General features: G+C 43.4%; 1 protein-coding gene across 20 annotated transcripts in view; it reads left to right on the top strand.

Annotated features, from left to right (window-relative positions):
- Cacna1d (calcium voltage-gated channel subunit alpha1 D) overlaps nt 1-21,479 on the top strand; it is a 428,745-nt gene that overhangs the window by 276,093 nt on the left and 131,173 nt on the right. For all 20 annotated transcript variants that reach the window (XM_076931328.1, XM_076931316.1, XM_076931317.1 and 17 more), the window contains exons 4-7: nt 905-1,044; nt 10,327-10,469; nt 14,890-15,042; nt 15,466-15,662. In XM_076931328.1, the coding sequence (XP_076787443.1) occupies nt 905-1,044; nt 10,327-10,469; nt 14,890-15,042; nt 15,466-15,662 (633 nt within the window). The remainder of the gene's footprint in view (nt 1-904; nt 1,045-10,326; nt 10,470-14,889; nt 15,043-15,465; nt 15,663-21,479) is intronic.

Raw genomic sequence — 21,479 nt, 5'->3', positions numbered from 1 at the left:
TTTGTTAAGTAGATTAAAGCCAGAGAATGCTAGTTGGCCACTCATGGCCCTGCCCATTGGGTTTCTATCAAATTTATAGTAAGCCTATGCCTTTAGACCTGTTGACGGAGGCATCCTGGTCTGCTTGGGGAGTCATGTGGGTTAGAGTTGGAGAGGTTCTGGTCATCAGGCAGTGCTGCAGACGTGTGGCAATCAGATAGGAGCAGACGTGGGAACTGACATAAAGGTGGAGCTATATCTCCAGGAGGCTGCTTAGGAGGCCATCATGGGTGCCATCCAGGAAGAGGAGGCATGCAGTATTAAGCAGTGTCTTTGGCATCTGAGCTCCCTGCCTTTTTCTCTGTGGGTAAGGGCAGTCAGATTTAGAGTTGAATAGGTACTTGTCCAAGGTTACCTTGCCATGCAGTGACAAAGCTGGCTTTAACTTAAAATGTCAGAGAAAACTCCAAGAAAAAATAAGAGTGAAGTCCATTGTGTGTCTGTTCTTCCAGACTGCAGCGTTCTGTTCAAACACCACTGTCAGAGTGCTTATTTCATCCTGGTGCTTTTCTGAGCCTGATCTGGCAATCTTGGGGAAAACATGCTGTGTTGTGCAAATGTGTGCAAATAGAAAACATGCCTGTTATGTCCGAGGCAGACTCATTGCTCATGCATCAGGGCAGGTGGCAAAATGCAACCATGCAGCCTGGAACTACAGCATTTGACACTTAGCTGCTTGGGAGAAATTCAGCATTACAATTAAAATGTTTTCCCGGCCTACCCTACGTGCAGGGTAGTGATTTTAGTTCTCATGATAAAATTGTGGGGGTGGGGCAGTTCTTCTGTCTCTGAGCTGTTGATCCTGATCATTGTTTCTTTCTCCCCCCGCCTCCCCCCCCCCCCCCGTGTTTGTATCTCTTTACAGGAAAAAGTAGAATATGCCTTCCTGATTATTTTTACAGTGGAGACATTTCTGAAGATTATAGCGTATGGACTATTGCTGCATCCTAATGCTTATGTTAGGAATGGATGGAATTTACTGGATTTTGTTATAGTAATAGTAGGGTAAGTCCTTCTTGGTTTGGGGGAAAAAGTTTATCTGGGAAGTGGAGGTGTGGGCTGGATGGTAAAGGGAACACAAGCCTTGTTGGGGAAGGTGGTTGTTCATATGCCCATGATGGCGCCAGGACCTATCAGGGATTCTTTTAATGCTGGCAGGGCTGCTGTCAATCCCTAGGCAGAGGCAGGGGTGAAGATCTCTCTTGATTGGTGTTGTGCTTGGGGAAGTCAGTGACAGGCTGTTGGAGGAAGTCTCAGCTGCTAATGAAAGATGATTCACCTCACCTCCAGTCTCCACAAATAGACCTGCCTGGTTGGTGGGCAGAGTTAAGTAAATACAGCTCCTAAAACTTAGCACCCTGCTAGTTAAAAACATGTGTATCATATGATAAAGCCTTCCTCGCTGTGAGGTACTCTGCTGTTTAATATCCCTTGAGCAAAGCTATTATGTTTTTATGCTGAGTTGTGGGAGAAATCTTGGCATACCACTTTCCCATCCTAAATAACAAAACAAGTGTCTGAATAATGTCACATATCTGGCATAAAATAAACTAGAAAATGCAGAGAAGCAGGTGTTCTTTTAAAACCCTGTTACAAGAGGAAGAGGCTAGTAGATTTAGCTAAAGGAGAATGTTACAATGAAAAATAGAGGTCTGTGTTGTCCCATTTCTTCCACACCCTGAGACGTTGCCAACAGAGAAAACACGAATCAGGTCTTTGGAGCATCCATGAAAGGAGACAAGCTATAGCCCTGCTTTGGGACTCCTTACCAGAGCTGTTCTGTAAGTTACTCCTAAAATTAGGAGTACTCTCTTGTTTCCATCAAGAGAGGGTTTTTTTTAATGTATTTATTTTTACGTTATATGTATGAGTATTTCATCTGCATGTATGTCTAGGTACTTCATGCATATCTAGCCCTGATGAGATCCAGAAGAGGGCATCAGATCCCTCAAACTGGAATAACATAGTTTTGAGTCACCATGTGGGTGTAGGGACTCAAACCCAGATCCTCTGTAAGAGTAGCAAGTGAGCTTTACTGCTGAGCCATCTCTCCAGTTTTGAGAGAGTTTTTAAAACCATCCCTCTGCCTTCATATTTGTGGCTTTATTCAGTTACCTTTTGTAGTTGAGCAACCTGGGTTGTCTTTTGGATTATCTGTATCATGATTCCTCTGGTTTTTCATTGGAGATGACTTTTTCTGTCTATTGGGAGAGCAGCTTAAGTTTGGGGGATGTCCTTTTACCCCAGGGAATGAAAATAAGACCCAAAGTGGTAGCCCATTGGACAGTTTTACTTACTGTGAAGAAAGTTAGCTTTTATAAAACCTCTCATTGTACATTGGCACCTAAGTCTTGTATTGCAGAAGTAATGTACTCAAAACAAATAGGTGGCAGATAGGCATTAAGGCAAATACCTCCTCTTATTCGGAACACCTGTCGGGGAGTGGCAAGCTGGAGTCCTGGATGTCTCTGTTCTGGAAGAGTCATGTACCTTTCCTGCTACTGGACTTTATTAGACTAGAAAATGGAGATACATAGTTTCACTTCTTGTCTCTCCATATGTCACCTTGGCTTTTTCTCTGCTGGAACATTTTGCCCACCCAGAACAGCATAGGAAGAGGGAACGGAGCCAATATGGTGGTCTTACCAAGTTTAAGAGATCAAACTCCAGGAGACCCGAGATACATAAAGTGGGAAGGGAGAGAACTAGTTGAGAGCTGGAGAGAGGAGAGCTCTGGGCCTGGGCCTTGAAGTTCACAGGAGTCTTGGTTGAAACTGTGCTAGACTCCACAAGGCCAAGCAAAGAAGAATGTTAGTGAAAAAAGAAAGACAGGGCGCAGGAACTATAAAATAAATAATAACCAGTTTGTCTAAGACTAAAGGGTATTTGTGATCCAAAAACCCAGAGTAAATTACTGTACTGAACACTGTAGACGGTCAGAAAAAAATCTCAGAAGAGCCTTTAGTAGTGGCGTTAGTCTAGATCTAGACTATGGCTTGGGAAACCACGAGCAGGGGGCCAAATCCTAGCCCATCTGGGCTGCCACTAATTTTTATAAATAAAGTTTTATTGTAACATAGTTGCATTCATTTGTTGTCATCGTTGAGTGGAAGAGCCCAGCCTATAAAGCCTTAAGATGTTTACTGTCTTGGCCTTTTACAGAAAAGCTCTGCTATTCCCTGCTCTAGAATGAAGACTCTTTGAAGCTTTGATAACAGTGTTTGAGAAGGAGCCTGAAGGAGAGAGAACTGATAAGCAAGTAACTTAATTACATGTAAAACAAACAAACAACTCAAAAAATAAAATAACAAAAAACCCTAAACTTTTCAAAGGAAAAATCAAATCTAAATACTTAGATGATCCTTCTAAGTACCTCACCTGACTGAGGTAATACTAGATATAAGAGGAAGTGTGACCCCCTAAAAGGAGGAAATTCTATGAGTAGAAACAAACACAGAAGTTACAGAAAAAATGGCAAGGAACTTGAGAGGGGTCTAAAATAGCAGTTCCGAATGTGTTCGTGGACGTAAGGTAAGGTAGGACTACAGTGGGGAAAGATGGAGCAATAAAAGAGAGAGACACACAAGACTTGAAGGACTGGAAAATGTGTCTGAAATGAAAACATTCCCTAGATTGGCTCACTAGTACATCAGGCAGCACCAAAGACAAACACATCAGGGGACATGAAGATGTAGCAGTAACAAAAATAATTAAGGAAATGAACACCACTTCACTGATCAAATGTTCTAACGTGTGCATTTAGAATCTTAGAAAAGAAAGACTGGAGAGACGGCTCAGCAGCTAAGAGCACTGTCTGCTCTGGCAGAACCTGGGTTTGGTTCCCAGAACCCACATGGCATCTCACAACCGTCTATAATTCCAGATCCAGGGGATCCATGTCCTCTTCTGGTGTCTGTGGATACCTATACATACGGTGCATATAAAATGCATACAGGTCCATACACATGCACACATGCGTACATACACACACACACACAGAGAGAGAGAGAGAGAGAGAGAGAGAGAGAGAGAGAGAGAGAGAGAGACAGACAGACTAAATATACCAGTAAATCTTTTTTGAAAGGAGGAGAGAGAAAAGGAAAGCCCCTGAGGTAATGGTTCTAAATGTTCCAAATAGGGTGGAAAATGTACTCAGAAGTTCAAGATGTCTGGCAAAGCTTGATCAAAAATCACAGAGAAAGGCCTATCACAACCACAGTCAAAAGGGCTTTAAAAAAAAAAAAAAAAAAAAAAAAAAAAAAAAAAAAAAAAAAAAAGACATGTCAGAACTTTCAAGAGCTGTATAAGCCAGAAGACAATAGACACACCCTCAGACTCCTGGGAAATGACAGCTTAGAGTTCTCTCCAAACCCAGGTCAAAATGGAAACTGTTTGAGACAATCTAAAGCCGAGACTTCACTACTGACAGACTTTTTGCACATCCAAAAATGATTAAAGACAGATTTACAGATTGAAATAAAATGACATCAGATAGAAATGAAGGTCTACACAAAAGAAATGAGGAATTCCAGACAGAATAAATTTAAAGATATTCATTCTCATTTTAAAATCTCTTTTAAGGTAATTGTCTAAAAAAAAACAATGCATTGTGACATTTCTACCTTTGGTAGCAATAAAATACCTTACAGTAGCACAGAGGATATAGAGACCGTTGTAAGGCTGTTGTCAAATGTATGTACAGTACCTAGAATGATAAGATGCTGTTTGAAGGTAGGTCATGAACAATTAAAAGTGCAGATTTTAAACCCTGGAGCCCAGACTTGCAAACTACGCACCCTCCACTCCAGAGCCTAGAGACGTCTCTAGAGGAAGCCCATTTCTCTACATTAGCAAAGTATTTTGACACCTATTTTGGCAAATAAAGTTTTATTGAAACCCAGTTTTTATTGAATGTGTAGCTGTTTCGTCTACTTGATGTTTGATGGCAAAGTTTATTCGTTATCCCAGAGATCCAGCAGTATGCAAATCCTAAAATACTCTCTCCCTTCACAGAAGACTACTGTTAACACTTTTCCTATAGGGGCAACTAGAAACACAGAGCTTTAGTTGTTAATATTAAGACAAGGAAGGACAGAAACACAACAAGAACAAAATTCAGAAAAAAGTAAGAGAAGAAAAATCAAAGTAAACAAAACAAATAACAGGATGGAATGTTTAACTCAGCAGAACCCTAATTAATCCATGAGTTTGTCAGATTACCACAAGTGAAAACAAGCTGCATCTTTCTAATATCTCTCTAACCTTCTTTCATGCAAAAGCAAATAATTTGTGAATCAAAGGACAGAAAAGGTGTCTAGAGGGGCTACAACAAAAACCAGCAAAGTAGACTTTAGACAAAGGAGCTGTCCGGCATGGAGAGAGAGATTTCATAACGGCAAAGGGTATTTCCCGAGATGATATAAGAATCCTCATTGTTCAAATGTCTGATAACAGAGCTTCAAAGCACTTGAATGAAACACTCTTAGAACTGAAGGAGGAGCCAAAGGGCATCTTTACAGCCGTGTGTTCCAGTTCTCAGTGCTGGAGTACGGCTAGGACCTGTCGATGGGGAACCTGAACAATTCCACCAATCACCTTGACCTTTGCAAAGGACTCCCCATCAATAAGAGCAGAATACACATTCTTTTCACATGCGTATGAAGTGTTCATCAAGAGAGTTAATATTCTGGTTCATAAGATAAATCACAGTGAATTTAAGACTAAAATCATATAGAATCAGGTTTTCTAAATGAAACTAACAATGTTTCTGGATAAAAAGTCTCTATAAAAAGCATAGAAACCTCTATGTATTAGCCACAGGCAATTAGAAAACAAATAAACAAACAAATAAATGTTACTATTTACAGTGGCACCAAAGCTTTGAAACATTTAGGTATGGATAGCTTGCTAAAATGGCAAAGTCTTCACGGGAGGAATCAAGACCTGAAGAAAGAGTCCTGCATACACCATGCTCGTGTGTTGGAAGATTTAATGACCTTAGATTTCTATTTCTTCCCAAGTCAGGGTATAGATTGAATCCTAATCTAAATATTGTCAGGCTTTTGGAAAATTGACAAGATTTTTTTCTAACATCTGTATGGAAATTAGAGAGGCTCTAAGCTGGCCAGAGGAATCTTTAAGAATATAGCTGGAGCCTGATCTTATGGCTTGCTCTAGTGTTATTGGAGTCGAAATAATATTGATGTTAGGAGTTGACATAAAGATCAATGGAATCAAATAGGGCCATCTAGAAATAGACCTATGTGTGTACCATCAATTGATTAAAAAAAAAAAAAGACGCCATGATGATTCAATGTCATGAGGAAACTTTCCAGTAAACAGTGTGGAAACAACCATTTGTCAATGGGAAAGACTATCCTTACCTCAGACCATGTGTGGCCTTCACACAGACCATAGACATATTTACAATTTAAAACTATAAAATTTCATGGAGCAAATACTGTAGAAAACCTGTATGATTCCTAGTCAGGCCAAGCTTTCTAAGGCATGGGTGCTGGTGATGTACTCCTTAAAATTCCCACACAAGTGAAGGAGGCTCAGAAGAAGTTCAGTCAAGATGTAGTGAGTTCAAGGCCAGCTTGGGACTTGTGTGATCCTGTCTCAAAGGACAAAGAGGCAGAAAGCAGCGCCCATCAGAGACCATGAGAAGATTAAAGTTTATCAAAACTTAAACCTTTTTTTTCAAAAATAAGTGTGAAAACAATGAAAAAAAGCAGTTCCCACTTTTGTGTACTTAGAGTACACAAAAAGGGCAAAGAGAAAAGGAAGGAAGGAAGGAAGGAAGGAAGGAAGGAAGGAAGGAAGGAAGGAAGAAAGGAAGGGAGGGAGGGAGGGAGGGAGGGAGGAAGGAAGGAAGGAAGGAAGGAAGGAAGAAAAGGAAGTTCTTGGTGTGAAATATATATTTGGCATGTGTGCAGAACTATTCAAGAATAGAATATACTAAAGAATGGGCAAAATAACTGAATGGATCTTCATTTAAACAATCGTGGCTGTCCAACAAGCCCCTGAACATTGTTAGTAATTAAAGAAATGGTAACTAAGAGCACAGTGACAGCACTGTGCCTACTGGGTCTGCTGGCTGTAAAGAGCTCAAAGATCCCACATGGGAGCCAACACATGGGGAAATTGAAACTCTCATGAACCTCTTCTAAAACATGAAGTGATAACATCACTTAGATTCTTTCCCCACTTTCTTCCACTATTAAAAAAAATGTTTGCCATGTGACCATATTACTAGTTTTCTGGTACTTATCCAAAGAAGTGAAAACACGTCTCTATAGAAAGACTTTATCTAAAATAGAGGAAAGCTGAAAATAGCTTAATACCACCGAACAGGTAAATTTATAAAATCAGCATGGCATGCTTATTTAAGTGAATATTTTATTTATCAATAAAAGAAACTAATATATGTAACAACTTGGATGAATCTCAAAAAAATATAACAAGCAAAAAAAAAAAAAAAAAAAAAGAATACCATGTGGCTTCTGTATATAGTCTCCATAATAGGAAACTGCCTGTGCAGATAAGTAGTCCCCAGTCAGCGGCAGCCACGTTGAGGGAAGGCGGTTACAGAGAGGGCCTAGAGAGCCACCAGAGACGTGGACTCATCTGTCTTGACAGTGGTTGTTTGTTGAATTTCCGAATGTTGCCATAACTCAGCTAATTTAAACTTTAAGCAGGTGTGTTTTGCATTTGTAAAATAAACTGTGGTGAAGTTGGTTCTAAGATAAAAGTAACAAGGTAGGGCTAGAGCCAATGGTATTTCTTGTTAGTATTAAAAGAAACGCTCACATTTTATTTATCTAAAATATTAACCTACTTCCTACCACCATAAAAGAAACCTATGAAGTAAAATGTTTACTAAATTATGTTTGGTCATGGCAAGAGCAGAAGAAAAAAATATAAAAGAAAAAGATCAATTACGGTGTCTTTCTTTGAATCAAATTCCCACTCACTAAAGTTTCCATCTACAGTCTGTTTCTCTGTCCAATGAGTTTTCCATTCTGAGTCCATAGTGACCTGTTACTTTTGTCAAGATTCCCACTTTAAACAAACATTAAGAAAGTAGCATGTAGCTGTTAATGTGAGCACACAAGGACCAAGGGGTCTACTCTTCTGAAGTCGCTTTCTTTAAAGTAAAGCGGGTCTGGATCAACCCTCACCCCACCCTCTGGGTTCTTAGGAGATATTTTAAGCATTCAAGGTTGTCACTTAAGCTTTGGTAAAGAAGAACATGATGTCCCCATTCTGGTGCACCTGGCCTTGGTCAGTTGAATATGTCCTTTTCTCCTCTTGGAGTAAAGTTTTAATAACAGCCTAGGATCCTATATTGTTGCTTCCTTCTCCTGTCCATATTTGTTCAGATGCTGAGGTACATGGTGCTTTTATCATTATCATTATTATTATCATTATTAGGAAGAGGAGAAGGAGGAGCAAGAGGAAGAGAAGGAGTGGGAGAGAAATAGAAGGTAGAATTTGAGATCCTTAATTAAATTTTCTTATTTTACTGAGAGGGAAACTGAGTCCTAGAGAAGAGAGGCTTTCCTAGCCCACACCACCTTGAAGCAGTGGCCAGCTTCTCTCTCTGTCTCGGGCTCTATTGTAGTGGCAGAGACATTATTCACCTGTTTCCAGGACCCAGCTGAAGAATGGGTCATGAAATGACTGTGGGGTCTACATTGCAAAACTAGCAATGCTTGAGAGTCACCCCGTGCTTGAGAGCAGTCTTCAGTCACCCCATGTTTAAGAGAAGTCTTTAGTCACTGCCTGAAGAAGTTGCTTTCCTAACCCTTTGGGATGAAAATTCCTGTGGCTTCCACGTTTGCAGAGTTTGAAGTTTTTCCTTTTTCCTTTATTTCTCTGAAGCCGTGAGCTTGGTTTTGGGGCAGAGATTTTTAACATTAGCTTTGCTGCAGGAGTTTACAGTCAGTTTTAGAAGCCAACACAATAAGAAGCCTGCCATAACCTTGATCTGTTTCCCCAGTCAGAACTTAGAAGGTGAAGCTTTGCAAAGGTGATGTGGTTCATTTCCCCTCCTGGTCTTGTTAGTTGCTGTGCTGTTATTAAAAGAAAGGAGTATCCATAAATGCCCCAGAGTGACAGAGCTGTGCCCAATCAGGTCCACAATCAGACCACCCTGTGTTTTATGGACCTAGTGTCTTGGTAACCCAGAGGCCTGTCAAGGAGGGGGCAGAATTTCTGCTTTGGCTACTAATTAAACTTTAGAAACCTTTTCTTTGTTGCTGGGCCAACCATTCCCACAATCTGATGGGCCAGAGTTGATGCTATTTGCAATGGACAAATTTATATTTACTCTTAAAAGATGAGCAACCATTCCAAAGAATAAATATTTATTTAAAAAAAAAAAAAAAAAAGCAAAAGTAACTGTCAAGCGAGCAGACCGTCCGAAAATAGCATTATCCGGAAAACCTTCTAAGAGACGGAAAAAACTTGTCATTGTGGCCAGATATAACTTTACTCACATTTCAGAACAGAAAATGGTGATATGCATGCCTTCCCTTAGATAACTCTTTCAGCCTTTGCACCTGTGATTCACATTGCTTTGCAAATACCTCAAGGAGGGTGCAGGTGGGGGATGCTGTCTGCTGCGCTGGGAGTGCTGTGGCACATTAAGGTGTGGAACTTTGAAGTCGTCCACCTATTTCTGCATCAGGATGTCTCTTGAGGACTGTGTGTGTTGTGTGTCAGGAACTGTTTTAGGAACTCAACTAAAACAGATGAACAGAATGGATGAAAACTCCCTGCCCTTACAGACCCTTCAGCCTCATCAATCACAACACCTGGAAGCAAATGTTGGCTCTGCCACTGGTGACCTGACTAGGCAGCTGTACGTTTCAGCTTTACTTCCATACCTCCATAAAGGGGTCTTGATGATGCCTTCGTGAATATGGGCACGGTGACAGATGTGAAGTACTTAGCATATGGCTCAGGCTCACAAGCCATGTCCCCCCCACCCCCCGATAATTGTCATCCCCCTGGGATCCTCAGTGGGTCCCTGCTTCTGCTTACTTTGTTGGCTTGAACACAGGTCTGGACGACCTCTGTCCGAGGTGTTTTCAGGCATCAGGGCCGGTTGGGTTCCATGGCCCGATTCTTGGCCTTTGCTTCGACTTTTTTTTTTTTTTTTTTTTTAATTTAGTTAGCAGCCACCCAGAATTAGCCCTTGTTCAAAAATAACTACTATTATCATCCTGTTTTGCTTACCTGGGTGACAGACTAACATTTGTTTCTCTCTTCCTCTTTCAGGTTGTTTAGTGTAATTTTGGAACAATTAACCAAAGAAACAGAAGGCGGGAACCACTCTAGTGGCAAATCAGGAGGCTTTGATGTCAAGGCCCTCCGTGCCTTCCGAGTGTTAAGACCTCTTCGACTTGTATCAGGAGTGCCCAGTAAGCACATTTTGCTTCCTACTTCTAGAAGTACTGCCTTTCCCCTGTTGGGTGGGTCCTCTGGGGGGAGTTGCCCTGTCCCCAGCAGGCCTTCTTTGATGCTGGAGAACTGAGCTTGCACCATCGGTGTGGCTCTCTGGGATGTTCCCAACAGAGTACAGGTGGCATTTATTGTCATCTGCTTTTCAGTTGAAGAGAGGCTGGGTGGCAGTCGGAGACCTGGGCTTCCAGCCTCTCATTTCCTCTTTAGTTTTGTGCTCTGATGATACCCAGTGGTTTTCTTCCTTCACCCAAGCCTGCCCCACCTTGTAGTGGTAGCTGAAGGGAAGTTGGAGGGTTGCTGAGTGGGGAGCAACAGTGTAGTTAGAATTTGGCTCTACAGCCAATGGTGACATCTTTCTGAGAAGGGGGATGAACATATCAGTTTCTACATGTCAGCCAGTGCCTGACCCTGCTTGCCTCCTGAGTCTGACCTCTGGTCAAGTGGAATCTCACCTGGCATGGGAAAGGAGAGGCTTCCTTAAGAAGCCTGCCTGGTGCTGGGCAGTGGTGGCGCACGCCTTTAATCCCAGCACTTGGGAGACAGAGGCAGGCGGATTTCTGAGTTTGAGGCCAGCCTGGTCTACAGAGTGAGTTCCAGGACAGAAACCCTGTCTCGAACCCCCACCCCCCCCCCAAAAAAAAAGCCTACCGCTGGGTACACCCACTTTCCACAGCTCATAAAGCCCTCAGAACACCGACTCTTTTCCTCCCAGAATGTCCTCATGAAGTTTTATTAAACCTTAGGCACCTAGAACGCACCAAACCCCTCTGGAAAAGAAAATACTACATTTCCAAATTTAACATTTAAAATGTAGGAAGTGGTGTTTTAAGTGTCCTTATTTTTCCAGATGGTTCATTTATTTTCATTGAAAAAGATCAGTGCGAGTCAAAAACCACAGAACTGTCTGGAAGCAATCAGAGAAATAGAAATACCTTGGCCATGGCTGGCAGCGTCAAGTGTAACATGATGAGATGGAGCGCTTAGGGAGCAAATATGCTCTTTCAGATTGAGTTGTCACAGCTTAATCTAATTTCAAAGTAACCATGACAGCCTTTCCCCCTAAAGAGAGAATGGCAGGACACCTGCCTGTGGCGTGTGCTTCGTGCAGACCCGGAGCTGTGGCTCGTGCCTGCATGAGCCGCCCTTGCCAGTGAAAACTCTTGGAATTGGCTTGGCCTGGCCTTGGCTCCTTGGGCTGAGGAGGTTTCCACAGGAGGGTTGGTGCTCTGTAAACCCTGGAGAACAGCTTCCTGCGCTTTCCTCCTCCAAGACACAAGGCTGTTTGAGATCTGTGGTAGTCTGCATCTCACTCACTTACAGGTCACAGAGAGAAATGAGGCTCTGAGCTTAAGCTGGTCCTGTCAGGGAGCACTCTTCTCAGATCCAGCAGGCTTGGGGAGAGGGGAATCAGGGTTTCTGGGCCCCGCTGTTTTCAGCTGCGGACTTGGTGATTTTTTTTTTCTCCAGCACCTGAAATTATTGAAAATGCCCAGGAATATTTGCCTATTCTTATAAAGCATTGTCTTCTCTCTCCTGAAGATTGAGGCGATTCTACAGGGGGTAGGGGAGAAATATGTGTATTCATTAAGAGAAAGACAGCTGCATTCCAAAGGGGCATAATTGATCATGTAGAATTATTTTTAAAAAATTATTACATTTTTTTAGTTTTGTACACACACACACACACACACACACACACACACACACACACACACTCGTGTGCATATGTACCATGTGTGCCATGGCACACATTGCAAAGATTAGAAGACAACGTGTAGAAGTCATTTCTTTTCTTTTATCATTGGGGGTTTCAGGGATCACTCAGGTCAGGCTTGGTAGCAAAACTTATTTGCCTGCAAAGCCACCTCGCCAGAACAGGGCAACAGTGGCCCCATGCCTTTAATTCCAGCACTTAGGAGGCAGAAGCAGGAAGATCTCTGTGAGTTTGAGGACAGCCTGGTCTATGGCATGAGTCCTAGGACAGCCAAGGGATCTATGGTGGAACCCTGTCTAGAAAAACAAAAGCAAAAATAATTACTATTATTTAAAATTGTGTGTGTGTGTGTATTTGTATGATTGGTGGACTTTAGTGAATCTTTGATGACTTACATTCTATTATCTGATAAATGTTTATTAGAATCTAAGAGAACCAGGTATAGTGGTTCACGTACTTAAACCGAGCACTCTGGAAGCAGAAGCAGGTAGACCTCTGTGATTTTGAGGTCAGTCTGGTCTACAGAGCAAGCTCCAGGGCTATATAGTGAGACCCTGTCTCAAACAAAAGAAAGAACAAAACTAGAATTCAAGATATCATAATATAGGAAAGAGCATAGAAGCTCCTCTGGCCTGTTCTCACTCTCTCAGAGGAGCTCAGAAAGGCCAGTTGGTAAGTCACCACTTTTGAGCTCTCATGACTGGAGGGGAGCATCACAGGGCCCAGGTCTCCCCACCCCTACATGGCATCCTTCCCATGCCTTCATGGCGTGCATGTTGATTACGTCCCAAGGAGCAGAATGTAATGAGAACATATGTACTCAGTGTGAGATGCAACTTGATACTCTCTCATAAGTTTGGCCGATCTTAAATACAGTAGTTACGCTAGACGTCAATATATTCCTGAGACCAGTGGCTCACTGCAGTAGAGTTTAAGAACTTACTCTTAGGTGCTATGGAATGGCCCATGAATGTCTAAAAAGAGAAAAAGAAAAAAGAAACTATCAAAATAGTAGCCAAGAAGCCCTGTCCATGTATATGGGATGCAGTGCCCCCCTCCCCCCCCATCACTGCCTGCAATAGACAAAAAACCATGAAAAATCATCAAAAATGTTTTCGAAAGAAATCATTTGAACATTTAAAGACAGGTCTAGAATTTTAGCCACAAAGAAGGATGTGGGGAGACAGTGTCTTGCTGGCCATGAATCTTGTCAGGCCTCCCTCCTGCCCGTGCCCTGTCTCTTCCCACTGGTGCTCATCAAGGGAGGCATGCTGCTGTAGCTGTGAGGGTCTCTTTCCTTTTCTTTGGCTTATCCCAGCTGCTGCTTTGTTTTATCTCTAGTATCTCAGCATTGTGTGTCCCTCTTTCTTTAAATAAATGTCCGGAAAATAAGGGGAAGAGAGACAAAGGAAGCCGAGGCCACAAGAGGTGGGGATGGAGCTTGGTACTAGCCACTGAGCCTGGAAGCCCGGTTCTAGTGCAGGCTCTGGGCTCCCTCCTTTCCTTCCATTCTACTCCCTCACTGTGTCTGTGTGTCTGCACCTGATCCACAGCAGCTCTGAGTTCTATTGGAGTCTCTCATGTGTCAAGACCACATTTTAGCTACGGGACACCTGTACCATAATGTTATACTGGGCATCCAAACTCAACCTTTCTAAGTCACTCAGCCTTCTGCTGCCCCTGCTTGCCTCCTCCATCCTGGAGGGACCACCTTTAGAAACATGTGGAGGGATTTTTTTTTCTTTTGGGCTCTGATGGGGGACAGGTGTAATTTGTCCCTTATCCTGGGCAAGATCATTGACCCTTTCCTAAGGCACTTTCCCTTCATCCCTTCCTGCAGTTGAAGTCAGGTCCCAGGAGTCTCTGCATTCCAACGTCTCTGGGGCCCCCCTCTCTTTCCAGTCCTTTGTCAGTCTTTCACTCTGATTGCTGTCCACTCACTCTGTCTGAGGCAACTTTCCCTAATAGACTCAGGTCTGACCCCAGACTGACATGTGACCTTCTCTTTGCTGATGCCTTCATGACTCTCCACCGCTCCAGCTCACTGTGCACTCTTCTGTGTGCACTACTTCTGTGACTACTTCTGGTTCTCTGCCCAGCCCTTCCTGTGGGACTCTGTCTTCAGGCTCAGATGAATGGGAAACTACGTTAGGTCCTCCGTGTACTGAGACAGTGTTTTCAATCCTCTTAAATTTCCTGTTTGCTGTTGCTCATACAGTATTTGTATACTACCTGAGAGTAGCTTGTATTAAATTCTTATGTTTCCTTCGAGGCTGTAACCTCTTTGAGAGTGTGTCACTCTTTACAATTCATCTTTATATTGCTCAAGGCACCAAACCCTGTAATTTGCATGTAGTAAATATTCAGGTGGTTTTGTTAAATGGCTACAGAAATTAGTGCATATGTGGATAAGTAACTTTAATCCTGGCTACACCTCTCTGGGTCTTGGTTTTTCCATCTGTGTAGTGAGGGGGCTGGGCTAAATGACATTTAGGAGTCCCTTCTTAGGTCATCTCACATCGAGGGTTAGTATTAATTAACGGCTTTAAAATACCTCTAAATTTTATTACTGTATGTCACAAATAGAGCATCATTAGGAATTATATTTATGGCTTGTTTGAAGTGTCGTCTTAACTCACAGATGGATTCTTTTTCTCTCCTAGGTTTACAAGTTGTTCTGAACTCCATTATAAAAGCCATGGTCCCCCTCCTCCACATAGCCCTTTTGGTATTATTTGTAATTATCATCTATGCTATTATAGGATTGGAACTTTTTATTGGAAAAATGCACAAAACATGTTTTTTTGCCGACTCAGGTGAGTAGTGACAGTTTTGTGCTTTGTCCTGGAGGAGGTGCTGGTCCCCTGAGCCTTTCCCTCCCATCTGTTTCCTCTTTCTGTGTGAATTATGTTGAGGAGACTTTTCCATTCTGATCCCCTATGGACAGTATCCTAGCAGATAAGATGGGGGCCCTGTACAAGGCAAAGCAGGTACCTCGTTGTCTGTCAGTCTAGGAGAGGCACTGAGAACAGGAATGGAGAATGATAGGTAGTAGGTGGTGGTGACCAAAAGAAACTGAATTCTGCTGGTGAGGGATATTTCAATTAGCCCGGGCAGGGGGCAGGGGGGAAGATTGAGATGTTGCTATGGCAAGGGTACCGGTGCTGGGTGTTGTGGGTTTGAGCGATGGTCCTGGTTGTCCGTCTTCTGAGTCGTGCCTGTGCTTCTTCTATCTACAGATATAGTAGCTGAAGAGGACCCAGCTCCATGTGCGTTCTCAGGGAACGGACGCCAGTGTACCGCCAATGGCACGGAATGTAGGAGTGGCTGGGTTGGCCCCAATGGAGGCATCACTAACTTTGATAACTTTGCCTTTGCCATGCTCACTGTGTTCCAGTGCATTACCATGGAGGGCTGGACAGATGTGCTCTACTGGGTAAGCAGCTCAAGGACAATTCACAGCATGCTGTTCCCTTACTAAAGATGACCTTGGTAAGGGCAGCTGGCCGAGAACAGAGCCCTGGAGGTCAGTTCTTCGAGAAGGGAAGCAGACCTAGACCCTCTCTTGGTGAGCCCCTCCTCCAGCTTTAGGGGGAGCCCTAGTGCTGAAAGTAAGTCTGCTGCCTGGCATTAGCTCCTGGGCTCTTAGTTCTCCGGAAACTTGTTTCTTACTGCAGTTACTCCTGCCCACGAGTCCCTTCTGGGAACTGGAGGAGGCCAAGACTGTCCTGATTAAACTCAAGAGCGACATTTCTCGAGGAAGAAGCCCCTGGACTCCACAGTCTATACATAAAGACAGTTGTTTTACTAGATCCTAAAGGGGAAGTGGAGAACACAGTCAGGGCCCCTTTCATGCATCCTATAGCTCTATGTGGCCGACCATTGCTCACCGTTAACTTTTCTCCTATTCTACCTCCCTCAATGTCAGCCAGGCCAAAGAGCTCAGCAGAGATAGCAGAAAGACCAAAATGCCAGATCTGGTTTACCTTCCAGCAGGTGGATGATGTCTCAGTGACTAGGGTACAATTCCTTTCATTCCAGGCAGAGCCAGAAGGACTTGCTGTAAGCAAAGTATAGCAGCCGTTCCCCCATCCCCGGGACTTTTTTATATGTAGAGTTTTTAAAGTTTTTAAAGCTCACAGAAGTTTAGACATCATTTTTCCCCATAAGTTCCCATTAGAGGACTGGCTGGGAAATACAGCTATCATCATATAGTTAATGAGCCCAACTTCCAATGGATCAAGCCAGTATTCTTACAGTGAGTTGTTTAGCGCAGTAGTTTTCAACCTGTGGGTCGTGACCCCTTTAGGAAATCTGACGTCTTCATTATGATTCCTGACATTAGCAAAAATTACAATTATGAAGTAGAAATGGAAATAATTTTATGGTTGGGGGTCAGCACAGCATGAGGGACTATGTTCAAGGGTCACAACATTAGCAAGGTTGAGAACCACTGGTTTAAAGGAAATTGATAGTAGTTCTTGAATAGGCAGCTTCTAGGTTAAAGGCTTAGAAATGGAGAAGTGGCTTTTGATAATTTCTAAGTCCTAAAGGTGACAGGGTGATTTTTATTTTTAGTAACTTTCCACCTTCAGAGACTACACCAAGCCTTGGGTCTTGCTTCCCTTCACTAGTAAACACGATGCTTGTGAGATTGTAGGTGTTCCTGTCCAGCCGACCCTCCATATCTTCAGACCCTGCATCCATGGCTTCAATCTACATCCAACTGAACCAAATGCAGATTGAAAATAATTCACACACGCACAAAAAGTCATCTGCACTGAACATGTTCGGACTCGATTTGTAATAATTCCCTAAACAATACAGTAGAATGATTGTTTAGCGCTGTTAGGAATGAAACGTAGTCCAGGGATGACTTAAAGTATACGGGGGTATATGGATATAGGTCACATGCAAATATTATACTATTTTATCTAAGGGGCAGCTTTGGCTATGACTGGTCCCATAGATACTGAGGGTCGGCTGCCCATCCTGTTAAGTGAAGAATGAGCATCACCAACATGTTGTAGCTTGTTCATCCTTCATCTCTATTTCTGATTGTTATAGGATCGTGCATGTGTGTGTGTGCATGTGCGTGTGTGTGTGCGTGCGTGTGTGTGTGTGTGTGTGTGTGTGTGTGTGCATCTGTGGACACAAATGTTAATTATAGCTACAGGCAATAGCTTCTCCTGGAGAGGATGGATGGGCGTCATCAGGCACAGAGCTCCCAGGTTGGGTGAAGCGTTGATTTCACTTGTGTCTTTCTAAGTCACAGCTCCTGAGCAGAGCGACGCCTCCATTTCAGTCTTCCTTGGAGCGGCTGATAAATAGAGCATGTTATCCACAAAAGCTCCAACTCTGCTGTTCCTTCCCCAAACAGTAGGGTAATGTTTTTTCTTGTTTTGTTTTAAAACAAGTAAAAGTCTGTGACTTTCTCAGCTTTGTCCTCTCTGTATTGTCATGGTGAATTGCCAGGCGCTAATCCAACATGCTTTGACTGATAGACAATTTTCTAGTTTATCTTACATTTTTGCACATCGATTCTCTCATAGCAATTGTCCTCTTGTCATGCAGAGAAAATTTCAGGACTGTGTGACTGAAGAAGAGAAAACATGCACCCAGAAAAAACAGTTTCTATGTGCTTTTCTGGGAACTTTTCAGTATTACCCATGATGGTGAAATTCTTTACTGTTGCTACGACCATGGCATAGTTAATAATTTGGCATTTGAATTACATCCTCTATGACTTACATAACACCTTTATTATGATGAAGGAGTGCATGTAATTCCTCAACATTACTCTAGTCCCTATCTATCCCTTCATAGATCTGAGATTTTAGATGGAGACAGTGGTGTATAAAGGACCCTGAGCATCCTCGAGGTCCTCCAGCAAGTGTCTGTAGTCCTTGATTAGAGGCAGGGGATCTGTGAACTTTTTAATGAAGGCTTAACAGTAAATACATTTGGCCTTGCAGGGATGTGATCCCCATTCCAGCCATCAACTCTGCCATTGAGCCTGGTGCCAGCCATGGAATAAGCCTAACTGGATGCTTCTGGCTCTGTCATGGCTGGATTTTCCCTTATGGATGCTGAAATCTGAATTCCCTATGACTTTCATACATCATAAAGTGTTCTTTTGACCTTCCCCCACCCCCACAACCACTTAAAAACACGAAGCCCATTTTTCACTTTTGAGAATCATGTAAAAGAAAGACAGATTTAGCCTTCAGGTAGTTGAGGGACTGTTGGCCTACACTGGAATGCAGCACACTCTCCTTACTATTCTGACTTGCCAATGGTTCATGGCTCCTTCTACAACACTAGGGGGCAGCTGAGTAATACCTTCCGGAGTGTTCTCTAAGACCTTACTGTCTGAAGCACATAGGGATTGTTTTCAATCACCATTGAATACATTTATCAGCTCACCATAGAGCTCAGCAGGAGCCAAGGAGCCAAGCTCTCCTGGGATTTGATGGACCACAGTCAGCTGGAAGCTGTGTCCTAGGACAGGACATCTCCGCCCCAGCACAGAGCCTGGCCTAGAGCAGGCGCTCAACAGATAACACATCACTATTGTCCCTCTTCACCCTGACGGAGCCCATTGCCTCCTTGCTGCAGATGGGCTGTGTCAGAGTATTTTGATCCACTCTCCTGGGACAAAAAGGAGATTCAGTTTCAAATATCAGTTGCCAACAAATTTCTCAATGTTTAGGTTTTTGTATATGGTAGACAAAGTCTTTGCTTCTAGACAAGTTTATATTTAGCCAGCATTCCCCAGTACTCTTAGGCCATAATTCTCGAGAGTCTCTGGCAACTGTCTGGCAGGCTCTTGGAAAGGGACTTGCACAAAGGTGCACCTGGAGCCGAGCTATTTGGAGACATGATAAGTTGGGATCATGAGCTTGTGGGGAAATGTATTGCAGATTTTTCATCAAATGAGCTCCCCAGACACATTTAAAGTGTTGTTTGGCTCATGCAGATGTCTTGTCCATGGAGACGGTAGTGCAGTGCAAGGAAAGAGCTGGACAAGGCAGGCTTTGGGTCCCTCTGGGCTTTCATGTTCTTGTCTACAATGTACACAGTTAGATGATGTGATCTTTTTTCCTTCAACTTAGACAGTTTTGTTTGTTTGTTTGTTTGTTTGTTTTCTTCAGAGGAAATGCTTTGAATGTAGGAAGTTAATCGCAAAGGGTTAGGAGAGTGCTGTCTGTCTGAGTGGCCTCTTGTGTTGGCACCAGACCTTTTATTCAGAGGCACACAGGGCCGTGGGCATGCTGACGGAACTTAGTCTGAAGTACTGTGATCACCTGACAGCGCCTCTCAGTCAAAGCACCTAGGACATTCTTCTGTGCCCATTGCAGCCAAGGCTTGCCTTTCCCACGGTCCGTGCTCTGAGGCACTTCAGCAGTTTCCAAGGGTTACAAAACCCAAAAGGCCTATGCTTTCCTTTGGCTTGAGGCAAACATGGGCACTTGAGCCTTTGAAATAAGAGCCCTACTCTCAAAGCTGCCAAGGCCTGAGAAGGGCAGGGGGGGCAGATGGCCTGGTCAGCAGACTTTGCCAGTCTCAAGAGTAAGGTGTCTAATGGGAGCCCTGCACTGTGGCACTCTCTCCTCTGCCAGGTACACACCCTGCTCCAGGGAGGCGAGACATTTCTGTCACAGGTGTTGATTTAAGGCGGAGATTCTGGCCACCACACCAAGCAGCCTGTTTCTTCTCTACATGTGGATTCTGAGTTTGGCAGTGTGGCTGCTTTGGGAGAATCACCCTCTGCCTTCCTGCTGAAATTAGTTTATCCAACTCAATTAGATCAACCATTGTAGCTATGGCCCGGGCTCATTCATTCCTCCGACTGCTGATGGGAAGATGGAGAGGGTTCTATTAAGCACGTCAGTTTTCATGTGGCCAAACAGGTGTTTCATAAGGGAGTTAATGCCCTCTCCCTAGATTTCAGCAACAGATGTTAGGTAATTTTTTTTAATGTTCCCTTTTCCTGTTTGGCTTCAGCATGAGGCAAATATTGTGAAATGCATGAGCCTCTTTCTGTAAAGCTAAAAGCTGGACGCAGATAACATGTAAAAGGGCACAGGACTTAAAACCTGAGGATTTACACCTGCCAGACAAGAGCAGTGGCCTTGCCCAGACTATTGACCAACTGAAAAATCAGGCCGCTCCTGCAGCGTGAGGCCTGGAGTCAACTAGTCTGTTACCTGGTTGGTCCTCAACACCTCCTTTCTCATTGAGGTGTTTAACATTGAGTTCGTCCCACTGAACACTGTCCTGTGCTACTGGAAAGTCCCTCGAGCTGTGGATCCATAAAGCACTTGTATGCAAGCTGCTCACTCCCAGACATTCCCCGGGGAGTCTGACAAGGAGGCATGTCTGAATGAGCAGTTGAGTCCAGTGCTCCTCTGGCCGGGTCCTGCTTTTTTGAACAGCTGCCAGGTCAGAGTTGGGGTAGGGCAGATATAAGTTAAAGCTGGGTTCTTTTAACAGGTACAGCTGAGAGAAAAAAATTCCCAATGTTATTCCTGAACACATGTCAACTAGTGGCCTTGGAACATTTTTTTGTTTTCTTGCTTATTTAGTAGTACTAAGTAGTCATTCATGGGATAGGCTTCCTTGAGTAGATAGATAGGATAATTATCTATCTCCAAATAGACAGTGATTATTTTAGATTTATTTATTTATTTTGAGAGTGGTTCTCACTATGTACCTGGCTAGCCTGAACTCAATGTAGACTAGGCTGGCCTTGAACTACAGATACAGATCTGCCTCCAGGTGCTGGATCAAAGACATGTGCCACCATGCCAAGCTAGATTTTTGGGTTTGTTGTGAAGCGTTTATAGAGTCAGGTGTTATATGCTTGATTCTATAATTAGGACTTTCCCACCAAGTTTTCAAAGCAGTTAGGACTGACTGGGACAGAGCAGCTTGGATCCAGGGAAGCACTGGCTCCATCTTCTACTGAGACTTGCTCTGGAAACTGCTTATCAGTCCAGTGCCCTGAGACAGAGCCAAATCTCCTTTCCCTACCTGGGACCAAGATCTACTGTTTGGCCTGAAGCCTCCATGAGTGTTCATTTGTGTGTGCAGGCGTATGTGTGTTTATTTGCAGGCATGCTTATGTGTGTGTGTGTGTGTGTGTATGTTTGCAGGTATGCTTGTGTGCCTGTGTGTGTGTGTGTGTGTGTGTGTGTGTGTGTGTGTGTGCAGGCATGCTTGTGTGCTTGTATGTGTGTATGTATGTGTT

This window comes from Arvicanthis niloticus, chromosome 3 (assembly GCF_011762505.2).
Source record: "Arvicanthis niloticus isolate mArvNil1 chromosome 3, mArvNil1.pat.X, whole genome shotgun sequence".
Classification (NCBI taxonomy): domain Eukaryota; kingdom Metazoa; phylum Chordata; class Mammalia; order Rodentia; family Muridae; genus Arvicanthis; species Arvicanthis niloticus.
Note: the sequence above shows the minus strand (reverse complement) of the source record. Positions and strands in the feature narration are given on the sequence as shown.